Genomic DNA, 24,770 nt, shown 5'->3' with positions numbered 1-24,770 from the left:
GTTTCTAATTCTGGAATATCTGTCCTAAAACCATCTTTGTGCTGCTCTCTTTGGGTTGAACGGTGGTTACTGCAGTTGAATTTTTGTGTTGGTTCAAATGGTACGGCACGGTATATGCTTGTTTCACAGCCCCCGCGTTCGGGTATAAAATCGTCTTACTCAGACACGCCCCCGTAGCGAGTCAGGAATTTGAATTGCTTCTCCAATGCCGCGGCTGCGCCAACTTTGGGCATCGCTGAGTCAGTGCCTTTAGCCAGCGGCTGGAAATGATTAGGCTCAGGCCAACTGGGCTCCTTAAAGGCTTTCTCGACCTCCGATAATCGGGATTAGTTCCACTTTAAAAACACATCCAGACACCCTGCAGACAGAGTTAGGGTCAGAGGAGCAGCTGCTTACCCGGGGGTCACCAGATTTCACCTGAATCTTTATTAGTTTTAATTATGAAATAAAAAAGAAAAACTCCTTTCAGTTGACTTCTTCATTAGCTATGGAGGATAAATGTAGAAGAGGATAAATGTAGAAGATTAAGAAGGCTTAATTATAATACAAGCTGATGTCATTTTAAGTTTTTTCACTGTTGATAAGAAACATTCCAGTACCTACAGAGGTGGACAGAAAATTCACACATTTCGGTCCAAAGCTGTGTGCTCATCTCATTGTAAGGCAGATCTTTTTAAAAATACGCTTTTTTCTTTTTTTTTTTACAAAATATGCCCTTGGCTGCTTTCCCTGAACTAGTTTAAATTGGATCAACAAATCCTGGCAGCAACATTCTGAGGTGTCAATATCAGCAAAGGAAACAACACCAAAAAAGAAGAGGACTGAACTAAAAAGCCCTTTTACATTATCATTTACCATTATCACTTACAGACCCATTCAGTAAATTAGAATATTGTTGAAAAGTTCATTTATTTTAGTAACTAAGCTCACTAAATGAAACACATTATATAGATTAACTGCATACAAACTGAAGTTTTCAAACCTTTATTTCTGTTAATTATGAGGATGCTGCTTACAGCCTAATGAAAACATGATATTCAGGATTATATTACATCAGAGCAATAAAAAAACTTTTAACATGATACAGAAATGTGGGGCTTTTGAAAGGTTTGTATTTGACCTGGTCAAAGGTTATTTTAAAAAAATACTCTGACAAACTTCATTGGAACACATATTCTACGTTATTGAATATGACTGCAACGAAGCAGAGGGCTATCTTCATTAATTATTATTACTATGTACTGATTCATCCATTCTGTGTTTATTAAGTAATATTGTGACCATAACATGTCCTCAGAAACCAAATAAAGAAATCTCACTGATTTGTGTTTCTATGACTTGTGTGCTTCCCAATCTAAAACAAATGTTTTCTGTCAAATTTCAGGCTGCTGTGGTGATAAGAGCTCATTCTGGAGTTAATCTGGTGCGACATAAAAGAGACTGGGTTTCCCCTCCAAAATCTTTGAAGGAAAATGTTGACTACACTCAACTGGAGTATATTGCCAAGGTGAGTGACTCAGAGCCAATTCACTGACACAGAAAATCTGGTTGTGGTGGAACATGAAGGACAGAATTACAGTTAGACCAGGTAAATTAGATTCATTCGTGTTGCTTTGTTTTCTCAAATTGTAATAGATGTTTGACAGTTAGAGCAGGCACTGCTGCTGCTGAGTGGACTGGGGGCCACTTTCAGCAGGTACAGTCATCACATGAAAACCATGTCATAGCAGACTCAAATAATGAAACAAAAGATCGAAGGTCATTATTAGCATTAGCGCTGGGTGTAAGATCAGGTACCAGCTGTGTGTGAGGTATTTACATGCAGAACCATCTTCAAAGTGTCTTCAGTGGTTCTCCTTTTCGCTCCAGTGAAATCATCGAGTCTCCTTTTGTTTCAGATCCGTTCAGAACAAAATGATGGGATAACTGTTCTCTACTCCTTAGAAGGTATTGGAGCAAACCAGCATCCTTTTCATGTGTTTGTGGTTGACGCTCATACTGGAAACGTTCGAGTGACCAGAAAGCTTGACAGGGAGCAGATTGACAAGTACCAGGTAAGTTTCCGGCTGTAATTCCAAACACATGGTTCTCTGTGAGAAATGTGAACAAAAAAAAAAAAAGATTTTCAGATACAGTACAACAAGAGACAATAGAGCTCCAATCTTGTTCAGCATTAGTTGAGCTTTACCCACATTAAATACGCTAATGACCCCACACAACATACTGAGAACATTTCTATCACCAGCTGAACATGTGGGGGTGAAGAACAACTGCAATGAAGTCAAGTAAATCCTGTGCACCTTCTGCTGGGCAATCTCATTTTAATACATTCAAACTTTATGTATTCTTAGTATGTGTCTGTGATTAATTTTTATTTTTGTTTGTAAGCATGACAGGTAACAGCACTATGATTTATCGTTTCAGTTTGAAGGTTTTGCTAAATTCCCAAATGGCACTGAAGCAGAGAAAAAAATCGACCTCGAAATTAAGGTTATTGATGAGAATGACAATCCTCCGATCTTTGATTCATCACTGCTGAGAGCTTCGGTGGACGAGAACAGTGCTGCAGGCCAGTGCAAATATAAAACTCACAAATCAATAAAAATCAAAATGGAACTGTTTCTAAATGGATTAAACTGATATCACAGAGTATCACAACTTGTTCTGTTTAAACAAACGCTCAAGCACCTTGTGATCCACATTTTATTACTCAATTAAATACATTTTAAATGTATCATTCTCAAACTCTTTATTATCTCTTAAACCACGTATTATCCAGAGTAAAACATTTTTTACGTTGGTTTAATTTAAATCTGTTTTTACAGAGACGTCAGTTACAATAATCGAAGCCACTGATGCAGATGAACCAGGGACGAACAATTCTAAGATCGCCTACTCCATCATAGATCAGAAACCCCACCACTATTTCGGCATTACCAAGGATGGCATGATCTTTGTTCAGAATGCTATGTTGGACAGAGAAGTATGAACTCCACCAGGAACTGCTTTTTTCCTGTTATTTTGGTATTTTGTGCATCAGTGTGTTGTAAACATAACAGACCTTGAGCAAACAAACAGTTCATTGCAAAGAGGTCACAGAGGTTTGCATTGACACTTTACTGTTTGTCCCAGAAAAGCTGCCTTTATATAAGAAAACATTTTCCACATAACTGCTCACATGGGTGCCAGTTATGGTCAACATTTAGTTTATGTGCTCTTTAGCACTGAAACAGACTCCCTGACAACCTGAGATGTGCAGAAACAGTTGGTTATTTTAAATCAGGACTGAAATGTCTTGTTTTACTGCAGCTTTTGATCAGAGCATCTCATTAAAGTGTTTCCTTGATCACTGACTAATGGTAGAATTGGTAATTAAATTTAAATTTTAACATTTTATTGTTTGAATGTAGTGGTTTTGGGTGTCTTGTGTGTGTTTAGGGTTTGAGTATTAAACTTGTCTTACCTTTGTTAGGCTAGCAATGTATGCTATTTTTCTTTCAGGAAGAAGACACATATATTCTAACAGTGACTGGTAAAGATCTATATGGTGCAGAAGGGGGAAACATTGCAACAGGAACTGTTACTATCACCATCCTTGATGTGAATGACAATCTTCCAACTTTGGAAAAACCACATGTAAGCTTTTATCATGTAAAAATGTTTCAGTTAAAACATGTTGCTGTTTAGTGGAACAGCTAACCTGAAGAATTGGGCACTTTGTGATCCAAGCATAAAATCTGGTACAGTTACAGCCAAAGGCATCCCAGAAAGATGTGCATATGGAGCCATCCTGAATTTTCAACATGGCAGCCACTTTTAGAACTGGCCACCAATAATACCCGATTTATGACCAACTTTTTTATCAGGGATGGATATTTAATTATATCTAAGATAAATTTATTCCAAATTATCTATCATACACAGTTTTTAGAAATTGCAACATGAATGATAAAATTTTCAAGATGGCTGCCATTAATTGCTGTGAAAATAGTTTGCAATCAAGTTAATAGATTTGCCTAATTAGGATGATGTTGGTGTCAAATCCTACATTTTTTTTAAGATGGGAAATTCAAATTTAAAACTGAAATTGCAGAGAAGCGTCCCTCCATGTCACACTTTAAGACCACCATTTTTATTCAATGTGGCGATGACCAACATTTAAAGAAAAACATAATGTAATTTCTACCAAATAAGTTAAGGCCGCTATACTCATAAATCCCTAAGTCTGTGAAATGAAGACTTTTTATTGTTAGAGTGTTAAAGTATTGTAGAAAATGTAATAGATAGTAGGTGTTGAAGCATAGCCAGGGCACACTGGTGACACCACTCAGCATGGGGTTCAGTGTCAGCTAAATACACTTATTCTGTTATTTCTGAAGTTATTGAAAATCTACTGCTTGTGGGAATAGTTTAGTGAAAATGTAGTTTCCTAAAATCTATCTAATGTTAGCCCCACATGTAGTGAATATCATGTAGATGTAGTTGGATAGACAGGATGTGCTACCGCGGGACAGCCGAGCCAAGGGTAACGGGGCTTTACTTGATTTTCAAATAGTTACCTGGATGGTGTACAGATCGCACATAAATGAAATGGCACTGGATGAATGATCGGGCTAGCTGTAGGTCAATTTTCATATCCGAACCAAGTTGTATCCCATATCTGAATGTGTATCTCTCAAGTAAAAGGTGGTAAAAGGATAACCCTTCTGCCATTACTGCCAGACAAAATGTCAAAGTGTTTCAAACTTGTTATTATTGATGGTCAAGGGCCATCAGCGTCTTGTACACCAGTAGACTGACTGGAACCTTTGTATTATGTGCCAATAACACAAGGCAGAGACATTAACATTTCCTTTGCAGTCCAAGCGAATTGACAAGGGAAGTGGATACAGTTCACTTGCAGAACATTTGATTCAGTTCAATGAACTTGGCCAACTCCCTTCCACACTCCTACTTGAAAGACTGGATGAAGGCCAAGGTATTGAAGCAGCCATGGTTGCGAACAAAGTTCATTACCATAAAACATGCAGGCTGAAGCATAATACTAACTAAGCTTCAAAGAGCAGAAAAGCAAACACTAGGAACAGGCAGTGACAGTCATGAACCACAGAAAGTATACAAGCGCACAAGGTCCAAGTTACCAAGTACTTCTGAAATAAGACAAGACATCTGCTTCTTCTGCAGAAAACCTCCTGGCCATGGTGGCCTGCTTCAACACTTGAATTGGACCAACGAGTGCGTAATTGTGCAACCTTACTTCAAGACACAGAATTACTGCAGCAACTTAGTGTGTTATGTTGACTGTTTCCAGTTTAAGTTTCACATTTACATGAAACCTAATTATATTACTAATGTGATCAAATGCCGTTGTCAATTCAAGTTTCAAGAATATGTAAAATGTAGAGTAAATTGTAAACAGTTATTTTACACATTGGATCAAAACATTCCACACAAATCCATATTCTAGATTTCAAAGAAAAGAAAAAGAATTCTGACCCAAGTCCCGCCCACTTCTGTTTTAAACCCCTGCTCTAAGCAACATACTTGTCAATATTATGGTAGACAAACCAATCTGGCCTTAAATATTAGTAGATATATATCACTGATCAGAAAATTTATAAGAAACCAGTTGTAATGGCGGTCATTTTGAATAATGACTGTCATGGGCGCCATGTTGAAAATTCAGAGTGGCTCCATATCAACCTATTTTGGAATGATTTTGTCCATAAATTTACCAAATTTTGTGCTTGTATCACAAAATGCCCAATTATTGTGAAATGTCTAGCTAAGCTGCTCCAATAATTGAGGTTTTCAGATGTTATAATTGTTGTGGACTGAGCAGCAGTGTTAATATTACTGTTCTATGTGTTTCAGTAACTAACCTTCTTTAGGTGTCAGGTTTCTAATTAGCTATAACTATTGTTAGAATCACTTGAGTCTATGACCAACTTGTTCCTGTTAGTCTTTGGGACATTGTCGCCTATGAGATATTCACCAACCTGACCAACATTTTGGGTCCTTCTTCCTCATTTCGTTAAGATGTAAAGGCTTAAGAACCTTCTCCAGGGACAGCCTGGTCCTGAGGTGTTCATCCAGCCATGACTCAGACTTAGTTTATGGAAACCTGGGTTTCAGCGGAGCTGCAGCTTTTACTAGAGTCTGGCAGGTGGAATGAAACCAAGAGCTAGGGTAATCTGTATCAGGTCATACAGTCCCAGACAGGACATGTTTTTGATTGAAGAAGTTAGTAAACAGGACTGCAGTGGAAGGGTTAATAATCTGGACTTGGTGAACAGAAGCGCTAGATTAAAAGTGTTACCAGGAATTAAAATGTCAAACAAGACAGGCCAAAGGTCTAAAAACACAGCGTCACAGATCTGCAAACTTGGAACCAGAAGGCAACACAAGGCACTGACAGCCCGAGGAGCTTTGCGGAGAAGTCACAGGTTTCCCACATTTCACCCTGCGATGCTGGAGAACTTCTCAAGTAGGACTCTGTTGTCCACTGAGCCCTTACTTAAGAACCTGGCTCTTCTGTGATCTGTCCACTCCTTGCTGCTGTAGACTGGAAACCTCAGAAAAACATTTTTCCAAAACAACATTTCAGTGTCCTAAATACCGAGCAATACACCTAAACAAAGAGATTCACTGTAGGACCATGATAGAGCTCTTGAATTATTCTTGACATTATAGGACTGTCATCAAGCACCTGGAACAATTGTGACACGGAATGAAAATCCACGCTATTTCTTTGTTACATATGCAGGTCACAAAAATTGTGATGAACAACTGTTCTATTTTACGTAATTACAATAACAATAATTATTATAATGAACCCTCCTACCATCATGTTGTACTGTACTGTCTTTTTGCAGTATGACGGAACAATTGAGGAGAACACATTTGGTGTTGAGGTGATGAGGATCAAAGCACAGGATCTGGACCTTAAGAACACAGACAACTGGGAAGCGGTTTTTGACATAGTCAAAGGCAATGAGGCCGGATATTTCAGTATAAAAACTGATCCCCGGACCAACGAGGGCATCCTAATGCTTGAGAAGGTATCATACTTTTTTTTTTTTTTAAACCCAAAATTATTCAGACCCCTGGCAGATTTAGGTTTAAGGTAATCTTTTCATTTGACTAATATGTTTCTTCTGACAGGAAGTAATATTAAAGTTTTCGAGTGACCCAGCCAAAATCTAGACATGAATCTGATAGAGAATCTGTGGAGAGAGCTAAAGATTAGGGTGATGGCAAGGAGGCCTTCCAAACTTAAACAGTTCCAAGTCTGTGAAAAGCTGCTCAGTTATAATAAGCAGGCTTTGCTGTAATGTCAGTAAAGAGTTTTCTATTGATTGATTAAGAAGGATATAAATAATTAACATGCTTCTTTTCATAAAATGCAAAAAACATTCAATATTGAAACTTCTTTTACATTGCTTCATGATCCTTGGAGAAATGCTTGTCTCATTTACTGTCAAAGACAAACTTTTTGGTCGAATAAGAATCAGTTTAAACCTAAACTTGCCAGCGGTATGAATAATTTTGGCCAGAATTCTATGTGGGATTCTCTGTTTAAAGGCAAACATGAACTCCTGAACCACTGCCAAAACATGTCACTATGTACAGCAGAAACTGCAGATATTCTCGCTTAATCTCTATGTTGACATTTTTGTCTCTAAATTGATACCCAAGATATTTATATATGTTAATGATGAACTGTTAGCAATTACTTGATCATACAGTTGCTGTCTGAGTTGCTGACATTTTGTTTCAGCCAAAATGTTATTTTTCTGTATCCTTTTTTAGCCTGTGGACTACGAGGATATAAAAAGCCTGGAACTAGGGCTAGCAGTGCGGAACAAGGCTCCACAGTTTGATGGATCAGGCTCAAATGGAGCTAGTATAGGTTTTGGAGGAGGGGCCGGAGGGGCCACTGGCGCCAGTGGTGCCAGCGGTGGCAGTGGCACGGGTGGTGCCACTGGTGCCACTGGCACCAGCGGCGGTGCCGGCGGCGGGGTCGCCGGCGGTGCCAGCGGCGGGGCCGCCGGTGGTGCCAGCGGCACCAGTGGCAGTGGCTCGGGTTCAGCCAGCGGCACCAGTGGTGCCAGTGGAACAACATTTAAAACGTACCCAATCAAAATCGCTGTAAAGAACCAGCCAGAAGGACCACAGTTTGATCAAGCAGTTAAAGCTATTCCTGTCGTAGAAGGAGGCGATATTGTTAATAAAGTGATTGGCCGTTATCCTGCAACAGATAAAGACACTGGGAAACCAGCGGAGAATGTCAGGTCAGTTAATCACACAAACACAAGGTTTATAAAGATAAAGCTTCAGTTTTTCTTAACTCATCTAATTATTCCTTTATATTATTTGTAGATATGTAAAAGGCTCAGACCCTTTTAACTGGTTTACAGTTGACCCCGAGACAGCTGAGATCAAACTGAACAAGATACCTGACAGGGAGTCTCCATTTCTGGTCAATGGGACATATACGGCTAAAATACTCTGCATCACAAAAGGTACAGTTTTATAATTGTAGGTTTAATATATTAGGACACAATAGAAAAACTTTGGAATTGCTAGATGTATTAATAACTTTGTTTCTTGTAAATGCTGAAAACTTGAGATGCAGGAAATTGCTATTTATCAAATATCCACCTGCTGTACGTTCAAGTTGTCAAACAACATTATATCTTACTCAAGTTCAGTAAAACTGTCTTGAACTGGTCATTTTTCCAGGACATCTGGTATTCCATATAACACACAAGTGCACCCATGTGCCTTATGTATCTGGTGTTGTGTTTTTGTAAGACTCATCTCCATGTAGATATTAAAGGCCACTAAACACCGTATAGCAGTTATCTTAGTCACTGAAGATGAGTTAGAGATGAATGTTTTATAATAAATTTTTCAAGAAAAAAAAAAGTATCAATTTCTATGTAAAATTAATCTCATTAATACTACATTCTTCAAACCTCACACTAGGTTTCAAAATGTGTATGCAACTCATCATTGGTCTCTATTTCGGCAAACATGTGAATCAAGCTGTGCTAAAGAATTACTCCATACTAGTACAAAGTCAGGATTAGCAGAGCAGGATTTCAGGGGATTTGTTTATTGTGAGTTTTTGTTTTCTTTCAGCTTCTTATTTGATAGGATGAATAATCATGAAAGAACATGCTTCTGAAATAGGAATTATCTTTAGCCAGAGAGAGAGTTTTCCTGACCCTAGACCTCGCATAAGTCTAGAATGGAGGGAAGGTCAGCCCTGAGGATTCTCTCTGCAGACCTGATTGTTCGTTGCTGTCCTGTTTTGTGGATGAGCCAAACCACACTGAGATGGAAGAAGACAGGACAGACTGAATGATGGCAGTGTAGAAGATCTGGAAGGTTGAACAGTCTCTGCTGGGCCTTCTTCTGAACATTATCTATGTGTGAGGACCATCTCAGGTTTCGAGAAATGGTGGTTCCTAGCAACCGGAAGTGGTACACAGCAGATACAGTGTTGTTGAGGATGGTGAGGGAGTATGTGGGGGTGGTGTTCTCCGAAAGTCCACTATCATCTCCACATCCTTGAGTGGGTTAAGTTCCAGGTGGTTCTGACCACACCAGTGTACCAGCCGATCCACCTCCTGTCTGTATGCAGACTCATCACCGTCCTGGTTCAAGCCAATAACAGTGATGTCATCTGCAAACTTCAGGAGTTTCACAGACGGGTCTGCTGAGGTGCAGTCATTTGTGTAGAGAGAGAAGAGGAGTGGGGAGAAAACACACCCCTGGGGGTCACGGGTGCGGGAAAAGATGTTCCCCAGCCTCACCTGCTGCTACCGGTCCTTCAAGGAAACTAGTGATCCACTGACAGGTGGAGGCCAGGACTTTGAGCTGGATGAGCTTCTGGTGGAGGATGTCTGGATTGATAATGTTGAAGGCCGAGCTGAAGTCCACAAACAAGATCCTGGCGTATATCCCTGGGTGGTTGAGGTGTAGCAAGATGAAGTGTTGAATTCATCCTGTTTATTAAGTTGACAGCATCATCTGTCAACCTGTTTACCCAGTAGGCAATCTGCAGGGTGTCCAGCAAGGCCTGTGATGTCCTTCAGGTGCTTCAACACTAGTGGCTCAAAGAATTCCATGACCTCTGATGTCAGGGTGACAGACCAGTAGTCATTTAATCCTGTGATGGGGGGTTTCTTGGATGATGGTGGAGCGTTTGAAGCCGGAGGGAACCTCACACAGCTCCATTGACTTGTTGAAGATCTCAGTGAAGATGGGGGCCAGTTGGTCGGCTCAGGCTCTCAGGCATGATGGGAAGACATTATCAGGTCCTGAAGCCTTCTTTGTTTTCTAGCGCTGAAAGATCATATTTACATCTTCCTTTGAGATCCGTAGTGCATGCAGGGGGTCTGAAGGTAGGGTGGTGGTGGGTGTATGGCAAGAATTTGTGTCTGAATAGGATGTGGAGGAGTTGGGTTACAGTGTGAACTGCTGCTTTTCATACCTGCAGTAGAAGCTATTCAACTGATTTACCAGGCGAGGATTCAGCTCAGGGTTGGGGTGAAGGTCTCCTGTAGGCAGTCAGGTTTATCAAACCATTCCATACAGTAGAGGTGTCTCCATGTGAGAAGAATTTCTTTAGCTTCTCTACGCTGCTTTGATCTCCTTGGTCAGTTTTGCCCCTTTTCCACTGGCTCGATTTGGCCCGTCTCGGCTCCATTTGGCTTGCTTCGTGAGCATTTCCATTACTGTTATTTCAGTACCGGTACTTCCTTCTTAGCAGGGCTAAACGAAGCCGAGTCGGTACTGTACGTGACGTGAACAAACGACTGTTCACTGATTGGCAGTGGGCGCGGCCAGCCGTAAGAGTTGACCAGCATAAAAAAAACAACCACCATTTTCAAACGTGGATTCAAGCGAGTGAGAGAAACATATGATGGAGTCCGGACAGTTATCCAAAAAAGTCACCCCCTGTGTGCAAGCTTTTCTGGCGATCATAGGAAACTGCAATATTCAGTGGCAGCTGGATGGGGCAACAAGGAATGAAAAGGTGTATGCTGATGTAGCCGATGAAATGGCCTGCCAAGGTTTTCACCGCACATCGCGGCAGTGTTTCATTTGCTGTTATACAGCATGACACATGATGCTTTAAAGCTGCGCCTCCAGGAAGTGTTCCCTTCAGCGGAGCGAAAGCGGGTCTATGGAAATGCAACACACAACGTGCAGAGCCATGTGGAGCTGTTCCAGGCTGGCCAAATCGAGCCAGTGGACAAGGGGCATTTGTTCCTGGCCTGCTTACACAAGGCTCGGTCCTCACTGCTGTGAGCCTCTTCCTTATCCCTGCGGAGCTTCTTCTTCTCTAGATGAAAAGTAAACCAAGGTTCATTGTTGTTGTATTGGTCTGGTCTCCACACAGGTGTCCTCACAGAAACTGATGTATGAGGTCACCACCTCAGTAAGTTGGTTTATGTCTGAGGAAATGATCAACTGAGGAAATGATCAACAAAATAGACGCTTTACGAGTTGGGGTAGCATTGCCTGAGAAAGACCTACTGTATTAAAAGTTTCTTTCTTGGGGTCAGTTAGATTTAGCTCAGAGGTTCTTAAAATGGCAGAATCTACATCTTCTTTCAGATCATGGTTCCAGATAATGCATAAAACATGCAACCACAAACCTCCCTTCACAAATCACTGTCCATTAACATCATACAAATAATTTTGATAAATACATTTAACATGTAATATATTGAAAAATTTTACAAGATGTTAGAATAAAATATAATCTGGTTTTAACAGAACAAACAAAGTCATCGACATTCAGATATGCACATCCACCACAGAAAAATAAATGTTAAAATCGTCACTCTTTACTGATAAATTGCATGACAAACATCTGATTTCTGTGTGTTTTTAAGGATATTTGTAAATTTACATTGTATGCACCTGTTTTACTAGCTAGTATGGTTCCTACTTGTTCTCCGCGTTTACTCTATTATCAAGTTTTTAGAAAAAAAACTCCAAAACAAATTTTTATCCCAATAAACAAAGGAGCTTTATTATGGGGAAATAGCACATTATTTGTAGGATAAAGATTATGTCCTTAACTGCGTTACTGAGGGCAAAATAGAGCAAACCAACACTGTGAATTATATACTGTTTTTACTTTTCCATGACAGACATGCCAGCTAAAACAGCTACTGGAACTATAGCCATCCAGGTAGAGGATTTTAATGACAACTGCCCCATGCTGACCAGTGACTTCCAGTCTATGTGCACATCAAAGGACAGTGTCATTGTCGATGCTAAAGATGAAGATCAACATCCTAATGGAGCACCTTTTGAATTTACCATTGTCTCAGAGGACAGAAGGGGAAATTGGCAAGTGGAGCACTACAATGGTAAGGGAATTTATTAAAAGTTCTTCACCATGAAGAAAATTTGTATGATGCAACTATTGATGGAAATAACATTATGATGTGTTTTGAGATTTTCAAAAGTTTTTATTTTATTTTAAAAAATGTCAAATGAAAAAGTCACAACATGGGAAAACCTGACTTTTTTCAACTGTCAATAGTAGGATTAGGCTTTTGCAAAGAAAAACAAGCTTACAGTCTGCAGTGCTCACATGTTGCCATTGTGAAAAAAACAGAGACATAATGTCAGCTGTGTAAACGGTGATTTATTATGCATACAATAATTATTAAAAAGAATGGTGTGTATCTAGAGTCTGTCCACACAGTAAGTGTACAGCAGTGGTACTCAACCCTTTTACTGAGAGTCTTTTTTCTCTTTTAATCAGTCTGAAGAATCTTAAGGGCATCACAGCTAATTATATGTCTTTATTGCCACACTTCCTTTGAGAGGCAGGCTCTGTGTAAACTCAGTAAAACCAGACTTAATTAAGTTCCAAATCATGTTACAAAACAGTGCTAGAAGACTCACAAGTTTGACATGTTTTCATATTTTTTTTTCTTCAGGTCATCTACAGTGTTTCATTTGAAGGCTGCATCAGCCTGTAGATTTCAGTGAGGCCGATGAATATGTTTTATTATGAAAACATTTGTCCAATATAGTTAATACAATGTTTTCCTATAGTGTATTTTAGTCCTCTATTAAAATATATAAGTGTATAATGATTAGTAACTCATTTAACTAAGCAATTCTTACCAATGGGAGATGAACGTCTTTTCTATTAAGTTGTCAGTTATTATACATTTAAAAAGCCCAGTTTTTCAGCATAATGACTTCTTTTCAACCAACAACAGGAATGTGCCAGTTACCAGTTGAATCTAATAAACTGATATGTATCTACACACATTTATTGATTAGAAATTATAACTAATAAACCAAATTAGAATAAAAATCAAGATGAAAAACAAAGAACATATAAACTACTCCTACAAAGAATCAAAGGGTCTGATCATGAGAGAACATTCAGCAAAGCTGAAATGGATTTTAAAAAGCTGTTGTCTCAGTTGAGACAACCGGTTTGGTCTTTCAGGTTTCAGGTGTAGCAAGGACAGGAGTCCAACCTTTTTCTCTCTATTTTGAGGGAGTCTGGACCAACGTCCCTGGGGCTGGAGCAGGTGATCAGATCCCAGCAAGCACCTTGTGTTAGTTTATAACAGCTGACAAATTAAATATCACTTATCCAGTTTTGTTAGTAATGAATGCTGAAAAGGGGACACAGAATCACACAGAATAATCTTGTCAAGAAGGCTGGTAGAAAAATAACAGGGTTTTTGGAGTGCAGCAGGGAATGATGCCGATAGGCGGCAGCAGGTGATAAAAACTACATACAGCAAGATAATTTTCTCAGGCAGTCTGGCTCAGTCCATCAAGATGGCACATAGGCTCTTTTCTTCTTCATTGTTATTTTTCATCTGATGGATTGTTTAGGTGTCCACTTTTTAATGTCCTCCTCACTTCCTGGAATGTCCCACCAAATCAATAGTAGGTGATGTGTATTTCAGGAGACACATATGAAGAATGTGGAGATATTCCCCCAGAAATCTCATAAAATTCTCCAAAACACTTAGGAATACATTACAAGGTGTTATGACCTCGCTCAAAGCCCACAACAAAAAGGGAGACACGTTCAACAAAACTATAGTTATAAATCAAAAGTTTCTAATATGAAGTCAGTTTAAACAGTGGCGGGTGTATGGTGTGCATGAGTAGAGAATAAATGTGAAAGTGTTGTCCACACAAAAACATTGCTGCACAATGTTTTACGCACAACTTGGCATGTACAAAAATGAACGTTGCATGAAAGTTTGCAGAAATCCAGGCACACTTTCAATCAGCAATAATAAATCACCACTAAATACACTGAAATATGATATTCAGTTTTATTGAATTCATGGATCATCAAACCTGATGTTTTTTCATGAGTTTGACCTTTTTTGGTTTAAACCCTAGTGATGAAACTGAATCACATTTGGCCTCATACAATAACGTAACACGCCTCAAAAAATGATGGAAACAACTTCAGTCGGATATAAACTGTAAAACGTCCTCTGTTTCTGTCACCTGTAGATGTTAATGCTCATCGATCTGTCCGCTGAGGAGCAAAAAATGATCATAAAAGAATCATTTTCATTCTCACTGAAAAATAAAACGGTGTCGGATCAGCAGATTAATTCCTAACAAGTCAGGTTTGATGATTACTAAGGTGGACAAGTTGTAGACAAGCACACGTGTCCATAAATAGCTGTGTAAACTTACGCGTTATTGTGGAACGATGGAAGCTTTGGCTCAGCTCCAGGACATCGCCAATGGAAGAAGGTGGAGGGAGCGTTTTTTTTTCCTGGCACTTGATGATGCATGGCTTATTAGCTACTTCAGATTTCCCAGGGTAATTATTTGGAGTTTAGTGTGGAGCTGGCCTCAGTGCTTTAGATGGATACCTGGAGGAACCGTGCCAGTTCAAGTTCTCATGCTGCGAGCTTTTCAGACGGAGCTGACTGACAGGTCGGGTATTCAACAGTCTTCACTCAGATATATAAAGTTATCCTAAACTGTGGCTCTTATTTGCGGCCAAAGGCCGATTTGTGGCTGTAATCAGAGCTATGGACTGCCCTCATACTGCTATAAGGGCACTAACTGTGAGTGAATTTTATTTTATTTTTTGTGAATAGAAAGCATTTTTATTTAATATATGTGCAACCTATTTGTGATGCACAAATGCACTGGTATGAAGGCCTCCTCAACTCATGATTCCTTTATACTATAAAAATAATTATAATTAATCTAATAATAATATTTGGGAACAAACCTCAATTAGGCTCCGTGTGTGATGGCTGGCTTCTTGGTAATTTTTTTATATTTTTATGAGGCGTCCTTGTTGTGACAGTCTTCCTAATAGAAATATGGGAGGAATATTCAGGTCATTATTATAATCAGCATTGAGCTATGACTAAGCTTAGTGCAGCAACTAGGCAGCACCACTTGGATTTGATGCAGACCTTGTAGAACTAAACGGGTTTGAGCCGACAAACGATTTATTTTCAGTCAGATTTTAGTTGCTGATGTCATTCAAAAAGTTGTTGATTTTCTGTAATTTGCTTCAAAAATCCCTCGTGGTGTTTTTCCACTAAAAAGAATCGTCACGGACTGTAGCAGCAACGTTGCCATGGTTATTTGTACTACTTTGCATATGTGCTTATGGGCAGAGACCGGGCGGTCCAAGCACCACGTGCAGAATTCACATTAAAGTGGGATGTATGAAAGCTAAGTGTGCGGTGACATGTCTGCACACAGTTTGTACATCTAAATTATTTCGAGCGCCACAAGTTTCAGAATCTCTCCCTACTGCAAACATTTAGAATGAAAGCTGCGCAATCTTTAGTACATGAGGCCCCTGGTCCTCAGGTGTCCCACATCAGCAATCAATGTTACACATAGGAGGCAAATGCCCAACCCAACCACAAGGGTGCGTAACACACTGGAACATTATATTTGTAACCATATTAATATTCAAAATCACTATAATCCATAAAGATTGAATGGCCACATTAGATAATTATTTCACAGTTTAGATTTCAAACACAATCATAAAGAGAAAAACATTGAGCCCAGAGTCTTCTCTGGATAAAATACAAAAGCTCCAGCAACTCCTCCATTAATTTAAGATCTAAGCTGTGTGTGTATAACAGAAGCGAACAATTGACACTAGTCTAATGCTGTTTTACCTGATTTTAATTCCATTAACACATTCTTAATAGGAAGATGTATGTGTAAAAGCATATGATGCAAATAATGTAATTGTTATTAATACGTCCTTCAGCTGATCGTCTTAGTGTGATATTATTTTGAATATATGTAAAACTACCAGCGGCCTGCAGGGTCTTTCTGGTACCCCAGGTTGAGAATCACCAGTCTACAGGACAGCAATACTTCAGCTTTGGCATCCAGAAAAAAATAGTAGACATACACTCACCGGCCACTTTATTAGGTACACCTTGCTAGTACCGGGTTGGACCCCTTTTTGCCTTCAGAACTGCCTTAATCCTATGTGGCATAGATTCAACAAGGTACTGGAAACATTCCTCAGAGAGTTTGGTCCATATTGACATGAGAGCATCACACAGATGCAGCAGATTTGTCGGCTGCACATCCATGATGCGCATCTCCCGTTCCACCACATCCCAAAGGTGCTCTATTGGATTGAGATCTGGTGACTGTGGAGGCCATTTGAGTCCAGTGACCTCATTGCCGGGTTCAAGAAACCAGTCTGAGATGATTCGTGCTTTATGACATGGCGTGTTATCATGCTGGAAGTAACCCATCAGAAGATGGGTACATTGTGGTCACAAAGAGATGGACATGGTCAGCAACAATACTCAGGTAGGCTGTGGCGTTGACGCAATGGTCAATTGGTACTAAGGGCCCAAAGTGTGCCAAGAAAATATCCGCCACACCATTACACCACCAGCCTGAACCGTTGATACAAGGCAGGATGGATCCATGCTTTCATGTTGCTGACGCCAAATTCTGACCCTACCATCCGAATGTTGCAGCTCAAATCGAGACTCATCAGACCAGGCAACGTTTTTCCAGTCTTCTATTGTCCAATTTTGGAGAGCCTGTGCGAATTGCAGCCTCAGTTTCCTGTGCTTAGCTGACAGGAGTGGCACCCGGTGAGGTCTTTTGCTGCTGCAGCCCATCCGCCTCAAGGTTCGAAGTGTTGTACGTTCAGAGATGCTCTTCTGCATGCCTTGGTTGTAAAGAGTGGTTATTTGAGTTACTGTTGCCTTTCTATCGGCTTGAACCAGTCTGGCCATTCTCCTCTAACCTCTGGCATCAACAAAGCATTTGCGCCCACAGAACTGCCGCTCACTGGATATTTTCTCTTTTTCGGACCATTCTCTGTAAACCCTAGAGGTGGTAGTGTGTGAAAATCCCAGTAGATCAACAGTTTCTGAAATACTCAGACCCGCCCGTCTAGAACCAACAACCATGCCATGTTCAAAGTCACTTAAATCACCTTTCTTCCCCATTTTGATGCTCGGTTTGAACTACAGCAGATCGTCTTGACCACGTCTACATGCCTAAATGCATTGAGTTGCGTGTGATTGGCTGAATATAAATTTGCATTAACAAGCAGTTGGACAGGTGTACCTAATAAAGTAGCCGGTGAGTGTAAGTCATGCCTAAAATAATGTGTCCAGCTTGAGTTTGTCTGCCAGAAAAGTATATCTAACAAAGATATTTTTTATAGTTTCATCTCAGTTTGGAGCTGATTTGATCCTCACTAACTATATGTGCTTTGTAATCTACTTTGTATATTTCTATTAGCCTTACATGCACTTCACTGAAAGTAAATTAGAATGTGAACATTTCAATAATGCATATCAAATGTCTTGTATCTGACAGAGACTGCAGCTATTGTGAGGGCGCAGGAGGAGATGTGGCCTGGTGTCTACAACCTGCTGTTTGTGGTGAAAGACCAACAGGGACTTGCCTGTCCAAAACCACAAAAAATGACAGTCCATGTCTGTGTCTGTGAGGATGGAGTTGTCTGTGCAAAACGAGATTCCAGCAGTCAATTTGAGCGAAACACAGAGTTAGGAGCTGCAGCCATCGGACTTTTTTTTCTGGGACTGATGCTTTTAATAGGTAAGTGTAACTCCGTTTTAATTACAATGAGGGATCATGCTAAACCACATTTAACAGCTCTAAGCTGTTAAATGGGAAATGGTGTCTTGGAAAAATGAAACATTTATAGAGGTTTCTGATCCTAATGGTTTGCATTGTTACAGGTTTTCTGCCTAGGTAGGACATGTGAGATATTTAGATTAAAAACAAAGGAAAGACGAGAGCAGGGTGGTGCCATGCTTCAGAGGAAATGCAAAAACTAGCACAAGGATACAGACATTATCACACTGCTTAGTTATAAATAGCACTGAGCTGAACAAGCTGAATGAAAGAATCCTAAATCCTTTTGTAGAGAGATTGAAATTTGTAAGTCAGTTTTTTTCAATAGGCCCTTTCTCAGATAAGTCACATAGTGCTTCACAAAGAGAAAACATTCGTATTCGTCGTCTTCCGATTTATCCGGGGCCGGGTCACAGGGAGCAGCAGACTCAGCAGAGACGCCCAGACGTCCCTCTCCCCAGACACCTCCTCCAGCTCCTTCCAAGGTGTTCCCAGGCCAGCCGAGAGACATAGTCCCTCCAGCGTGTCCTTGGTGGTCCCCTGGCCCTCCTCCCGGTGGGACGTGCCTGGAACACCTCCCGAGGAGGGCGTCCAGGAGGCATCCGATATAGATGCCCGAACCACCTCAACTGGCTCATCTCGATGTGGAGGAACAGCGGCTCTACTCCGAGCCCCTCCCGGATGGCCGAGCTCCTCACCCTATCTCTAACGGAGTGCCCGGCCACCCTACGGAGGAAGCTCATTTCAGCCGCTTGTACCCGGGATCTCGTTCTTTCGTTTCATGGCCATAGGTGAGAGTAGGAACGTAGACCGATCGGTAAAAGGAGAGCTTCGCTATTCGGCTCAGCTCTCTCTTCAACACAACGGACCAGCACAGTGCCCCCATTACTGCGGCAGCCGCACCGATCCGTCTGTCGATCTCCCGCTCCATTCTTCCCTACTTGTGAACAAGGCTCCGAGATACTTGAACTTCTCCACTTGAGGCAGGAACTCACTATGAACAGGACCGGTGACAAAGAGCAGCCCTGCTGGAGTCCAACATGCACTGGGAACAGGTTCGACTTAGTGCCGGCAATGCGGATCAAACTCCTGCTCCGCTTGTACAGAGACCGGATGGCCCCTACTAATTGAAGCCCTGATTCCATACTCCTGGAGCACCCACCACAGGGCACCACGAGGGACACAGTTGAATGCCTTCTCCAGGTCCTCAAAGCACATGTGGACCGGTTGGGCAAACTCCCATGAACACTCGAGTACCCTGTAGAGGGTATAGAGCTAGTCCAGTGTTCCACAGTAGGGACGAAAACCACACTGCTCGTCTTGAAGCCGAGGTTCAGCTATCGCCCGGACTCTCCTCTGGAATACCTGTGCAAAGGCCTTACCAGGGAGGCTGAGGAGTGTGATCCCTCTGTAGTTGGAACACACCCTCCGGTCACCATTCTTATGAAGGGGGACCACCACCCCAGTCTGCCAGTCCAGAGACACTGTCCCCGACCGCCATGCAATGTTGAAGAGGCGTGTTAATCCATGACAGCCCTACAACATCCAGATACTTGAGGTACTCAGGGCGGATCTCATCCATCCTCTAAGCCCTGCCACTGCGGAGCTTTTTAACTACCTCTGTGACTTCAGCATGGGTGATGAAAGAGTCCAGCCCTGAGTCCCCAGCCTCTGTTTCCCCCAGGGAATGCGTGATGGCAGGATTGAGGAGATCCTCAAAGTACTCCTTCCACCGCCCGATAATGTCCCCAGTTGAGGTCAGCATCCTCTCACCTCCACTGTAAATAGTGTTAGCGAAGCACTGCTTCCCCCTCCTGAGGCGCCGGACGATTTACCAGAATCGCTTCGAGGCCAACCGGTAGTCCTTCTCCATGGCCTCACCAAATTCCTCCCAGGCCCTGGTTTTTGTGTCTGCCACAGAACTGGGCCGCAGGACGCTTGGCCTCATGGTACCCGTCAGCCGCCTCAGGAGTCCCACAAGGCAACCACAGCCGACAGGACTCCTTCTTCTGCTTGACAACGTCCCTTACTGCCGGTGTCCACCACCGGGTTCGGGGATTGCCGCTGCGACAGGCACCCCAGACCTTAAGGCCGCAGCTACGGGCAGCAGCATCGACAATAGATGCGGAGAACATGGTCCACTCGGACCCTATGTCTCCAACATCTCCCGGAATCTGTTCAAAGCTCTCCCGGAGGTGAGAGTTGAATACATCCCTGGCCGAGGTCTCTGTCGAATGTTCCCTGCAGACCCTCAATATGTGCTCGGGCCTGCCAAGTCTGTCCGGCTTTCTCCTCTTCCGGTGGATCCAACTCACCACCAGGTGGTCATCAGTGGACAGCACAGCCCCTGTCTTCACCCAAGTGTCCAAAACATGCGGCCAAAGGTCTGACAATACGACATCAAAGTCGATCCTCGACCTCCTGCCTAGGGTGTCCTGGTGCCAGGACACCCTAGGCAGTGTACTGGCACCAGGCACATGTGTACTGATGGGCACCCTTATGATTGAACATGGTGTTTATTATGGACAATCCGTGACTAGCACAGAAGTCCAGTAATGAAACACCACTCGGATTCAGATTGGGGAGGCCATTCCTGCAGATCACGCCTCTAGATGGCTTCAGAGTTGCATCATCACTCCAGTCTGTTGTCCAGATGAACACCGAGGTATTTATACTCCTCCATCACGTCCACTTCTACTCCCATGATGGGAATAGTTAACCTGTTTCTCTTGAGATCTACAGTCATCTCAGTTGTTTAGTTTTTTTCCACATCATGGCTACCACTCGGTAGCCTCAAAGCAACCTCGCAGGGCTTCTTCAGCCTCCTGTGACCATCTTCTCACAGTTCGTTTTAGCAGAGAGTGAGGTGTGGTTAAAATGATCAAATATTGCCATAAATGCATTGGGGTGTCATAGACACAGCTAAGCTGATGATGTCACATGCAGTGTCAACAACAGCAGATGGAGGAATGTGTACATTTGCCAAAATAGCACCGGTTAACTCTCTTGGTAAATTGTATGGATTAAAATTTATTGCTAACAGTTTAACATCCTAGCACAGCATGTCCTGGATTACACCATCTGTTGTTTACTGCTAATTTGCACCTTTGCTTTTGACGCTTCTCTTTAATTTCTATCTGCTTGTACTGTCAGAATGCTGGGCAGAAAGATGCTGGACATGGAGATATGATCCTATTTGTATGTATATATAAACTGTTGGTTTGCTCTTAGTTGAATAACAGCTTTTTTCTTACAGTCATTCCGCTTCTGGTGTTCGTTTGCAAATGTGGAGGAGCTGCAAAATTTACCGACCTCTTTACTGAAATGCCTTTTCCCACAAAGACACATCTCATTAATTACCACACTGAGGGCCTTGGAGACAATGTGGTGAGACAAACATGTTTAGAAACATGTTACTTTTGTGAGCAACAGTCTTGTATCTAGTATTTTATTTGTTTTCAAAAATATTTATTGGAAAGTTGTTTATTGAGTTTCTGAGTTGATTTAACAAAAATATATATAAACATTCTGCTCTAACAATTGTATCTTTGACCTTTTTATAGGAGGTTCCTTTGTTGAATGTGCCACCTCCGGGGATTACTGGCATAGCTCAAAGTCCTATAGGAATGATATATGGGGGGGGATTGGAAGTGCAGCAATCTGTTGATTCCATGAATGCGGGCATGTTACAAGGTTTTTCTTCAAGTGGCCACAAAGAAGGAATGTGGGGGATGAACCAGTGGGTGAGCAGTGCCTTCAACTCAGAGTCTGGAGGCAGAGAGTCAAGAGGAGGAGGAGGATTTCTTAGTGGCATGGCCTTGCCAGAAAACTTCCTGAATAAATACTACAACATGGTGAGAACCCAGTTTTCCATGTAATTTTAAATAATTTGCATGTGTGACTGACTGACAGTAGGACAATTGTGGATAAGGGCAAATCGTTTCACAGTCTTTCCTGCTCATGGACCCACTTGTGATATTCTCATGCCTTTGTTTTAACATGCACTGTGAAAACTGTCTCTGCACATGAACTTCAGTTCTTTTATTAGTTGGTCAAAGAGTTTAGTTTAGGATGTTTGTGGACAAAATGTGCGTCACAGGCTTTGCTGTTGAGTGGATTCTGAAGCCATGAATGGCCTTAAAATAACACTGGTTATAAAAATCTAAACCAGTTTGACATTAGTGACTTGCTACTGAATAACATGTCATGTAAAGTTTAATAATGTAATGTACCCATTAGTCAAATCAACATAAACATTAGCAGGTAATTTTAATTACCATGAATTTGTTCTGCTAGTCAGAACTTTGAAAAAAGGGAATATTTGTAAAAAAAAAAAAACAATTTTATCAATTTCAACATTAAATATCTTGTCTTTGTAGTGTATTAATTTGCATATAGGTTGAACAGGATTTGCAAACCATTGTATTCTCTTTTTATTTACATTTTACACATTGTCCCAACATCTTTGGGATTGGAGAGGAGAGGTTTTGCCAGTGTTAGGTTAAGCAGTAGATGAGCAGGTCTATCTCTCTTCTGTTTATCAACAAATCCAGATGAAGGTTTCATAATTTAGGGAAATGTTTTCATTTGTGCATTTAGAAGGTTAATTTTGTTTTTCATTTTTATATGACTGTTAATGTGAAAACTAATTAACTCTTATTTTACCAACAGGTGACCAGTGGAGATGATGGCAAACTTGGGTTAAAAGATGGCCTGTTGGTGTATGACGATGAAGGCCAGGGCTCCTCCGCTGGTTCTGTTGGCTGCTGTAGCACTTTGGAATCAGACACTGATCTGCATTTTCTTGATGATCTTGGAATAAGGTTTAAAACACTTGCTGAGATATGTGAAGGCAAAACAATCCAAACTGAGATTACACAGGTGGACACTCCTCGACCTAATGCTCCTGTAAACAAGATTCAAATGTCAGAGCCAAATTTGGTGACAAGCCAAGAGATGTATTATTCATCTAAAATACAACCGGCTAACTCCAGAACCGAGCAGACTTTAGTCAATGAAACAACTGAGCATTCTAAAATAAGGGATAACAAGGCCGCAGTAAGGAAAGGGATGACCACAGTGCAAACAGAGATGGCACATCAGAACCAGATGTTAGTTTTAAACCAAGAGCAGCCTGTCTACTTCACCACGACACCTGTGCTGCAGCCCATGCACTATGTTGTTCAGCAGCCCCTTCAGAATGCCATGATGGTAGCTGAGGCACCTATCCCTAATCTTCAGCCCATGGTAGTGTTTAATGGCACTGACATTGGGTCCTCACAGGTTATTGTTCAAGGGCAGACAATGATGCCCAATGCACAACTCCAGAGCCTTGGGACTGTGCTGGTGGACAGCAGGGAGATCCAAGGAACTAGTGGATACTTGGTCTCTGGGTCCCAAAATATGATGTTTCTTAAAGGCAAGGTCCCAGCAGGATCACTGAAAGTATTAAGTGGGAACCAGGCTACCCTCATTCAGGGTGGTACTATACTAAATGAGCAGTCAGGGTCTCAGACAATCATGAATATTGGGGAATCAAACACCAGAGGGCATCAGCTTCTGGAAGGAAGAGGTGTCTTCCAAAACACTGAATCTGAGTCTGGGATTCAAATAGTTCATGACATCAGTGGTGGTGCATATAGTGGCTCTCAGGGTAGCACCTCTTTCAACATACTTAGCAAAGCCCCCACCATTCAAAACACTCTGCAGAAGTAATAAGAAATTAACTTAAATATTCTGCCTGTAAAGTGGTTAACATACACCACTAATGTGGTCTACGCTGATGGGAGCTTATTGTTGTCAAAAGTTGAAATGTAATAAAACAAAATAGAAGGTTAGAAGGTTCTACCATGGCCCCGGGGTTCTCCTGACTTAAAGAAGATATAAACAACAACCCATAAAGAAATGGCTTTTCTCACCAGTGTCAACAAAGTTAAAAATCAGCAGTCTATAAAATGTCCAAACCTGATGTCATATGCAACAAATGCTGATGTTCAAACTTTTACTTCATGCAATTTTCTTTTTGCATTTTCAGCTTTTGAAATGTAAAAGCAAAACCACAATCTTACCGAAACTCTTGAAATAGTGTGTGGAAATTTAAAGTTAGGTCAAAATGGAACGTCAGGCACAAATTCAATTCGGTTTTCAATTAAATCAATTCATACAGATTTTCATACAGATTGGCATTGAGTGTAAAGACATAGCAATATTTTCTCGTAACCCTGTACTGTCTGACCATTTCTTAATAACCTTTGAGTTTAATTTAACCTTGTACTCCACACCTGAAAGAAACTGTATGACCCCTTCTCTTTTCCAATGGTTATAATCAGTCTGACAAAGAGAGGTATCCCAATCCTTGTGGTTTTTAGTATAACAATGACCATCAATGGGACCCTTTGTGGGGTGCCTTGAGATGACATTGTTGTAAATAAGTGCCGTCTAACTAAATAATCTGAACTGAAACCATCTGTGTAGTTATGCTGCTATAGGCTTAGGCTGCTGGAGGACATAATGACCACTTTCACCCTCTTCGCTACATTCTCACACTACTCTCCAATATTGCATTATTTGCTGTTATTTCAGCTTTTAACTTTGTTCTCTCTTTTCTCTTC

The 24,770-nt window shown here is 41.3% G+C and overlaps 1 protein-coding gene across 1 annotated transcript; it reads left to right on the top strand.

The window, feature by feature from the left end:
• Positions 1-2,808: 2,808 nt before the first annotated feature.
• On the top strand, positions 2,809-24,391 carry LOC124873495 (desmoglein-2-like). The gene is made up of 10 exons (XM_047374183.1): positions 2,809-2,983; positions 3,502-3,636; positions 6,876-7,061; positions 7,813-8,294; positions 8,383-8,525; positions 12,177-12,398; positions 17,878-18,120; positions 21,416-21,546; positions 21,723-22,013; positions 22,831-24,391. The coding sequence occupies exons 1-10, from the start codon at positions 2,948-2,950 to the stop codon at positions 23,872-23,874; spliced, it is 2,913 nt and encodes a 970-aa protein (XP_047230139.1). The 5' UTR covers positions 2,809-2,947; the 3' UTR covers positions 23,875-24,391.
• Positions 24,392-24,770: the final 379 nt, after the last annotated feature.

This window comes from Girardinichthys multiradiatus, chromosome 9 (assembly GCF_021462225.1).
Source record: "Girardinichthys multiradiatus isolate DD_20200921_A chromosome 9, DD_fGirMul_XY1, whole genome shotgun sequence".
NCBI classification, from domain to species: Eukaryota; Metazoa; Chordata; class Actinopteri; order Cyprinodontiformes; family Goodeidae; genus Girardinichthys; species Girardinichthys multiradiatus.
Note: the sequence above shows the minus strand (reverse complement) of the source record. Positions and strands in the feature narration are given on the sequence as shown.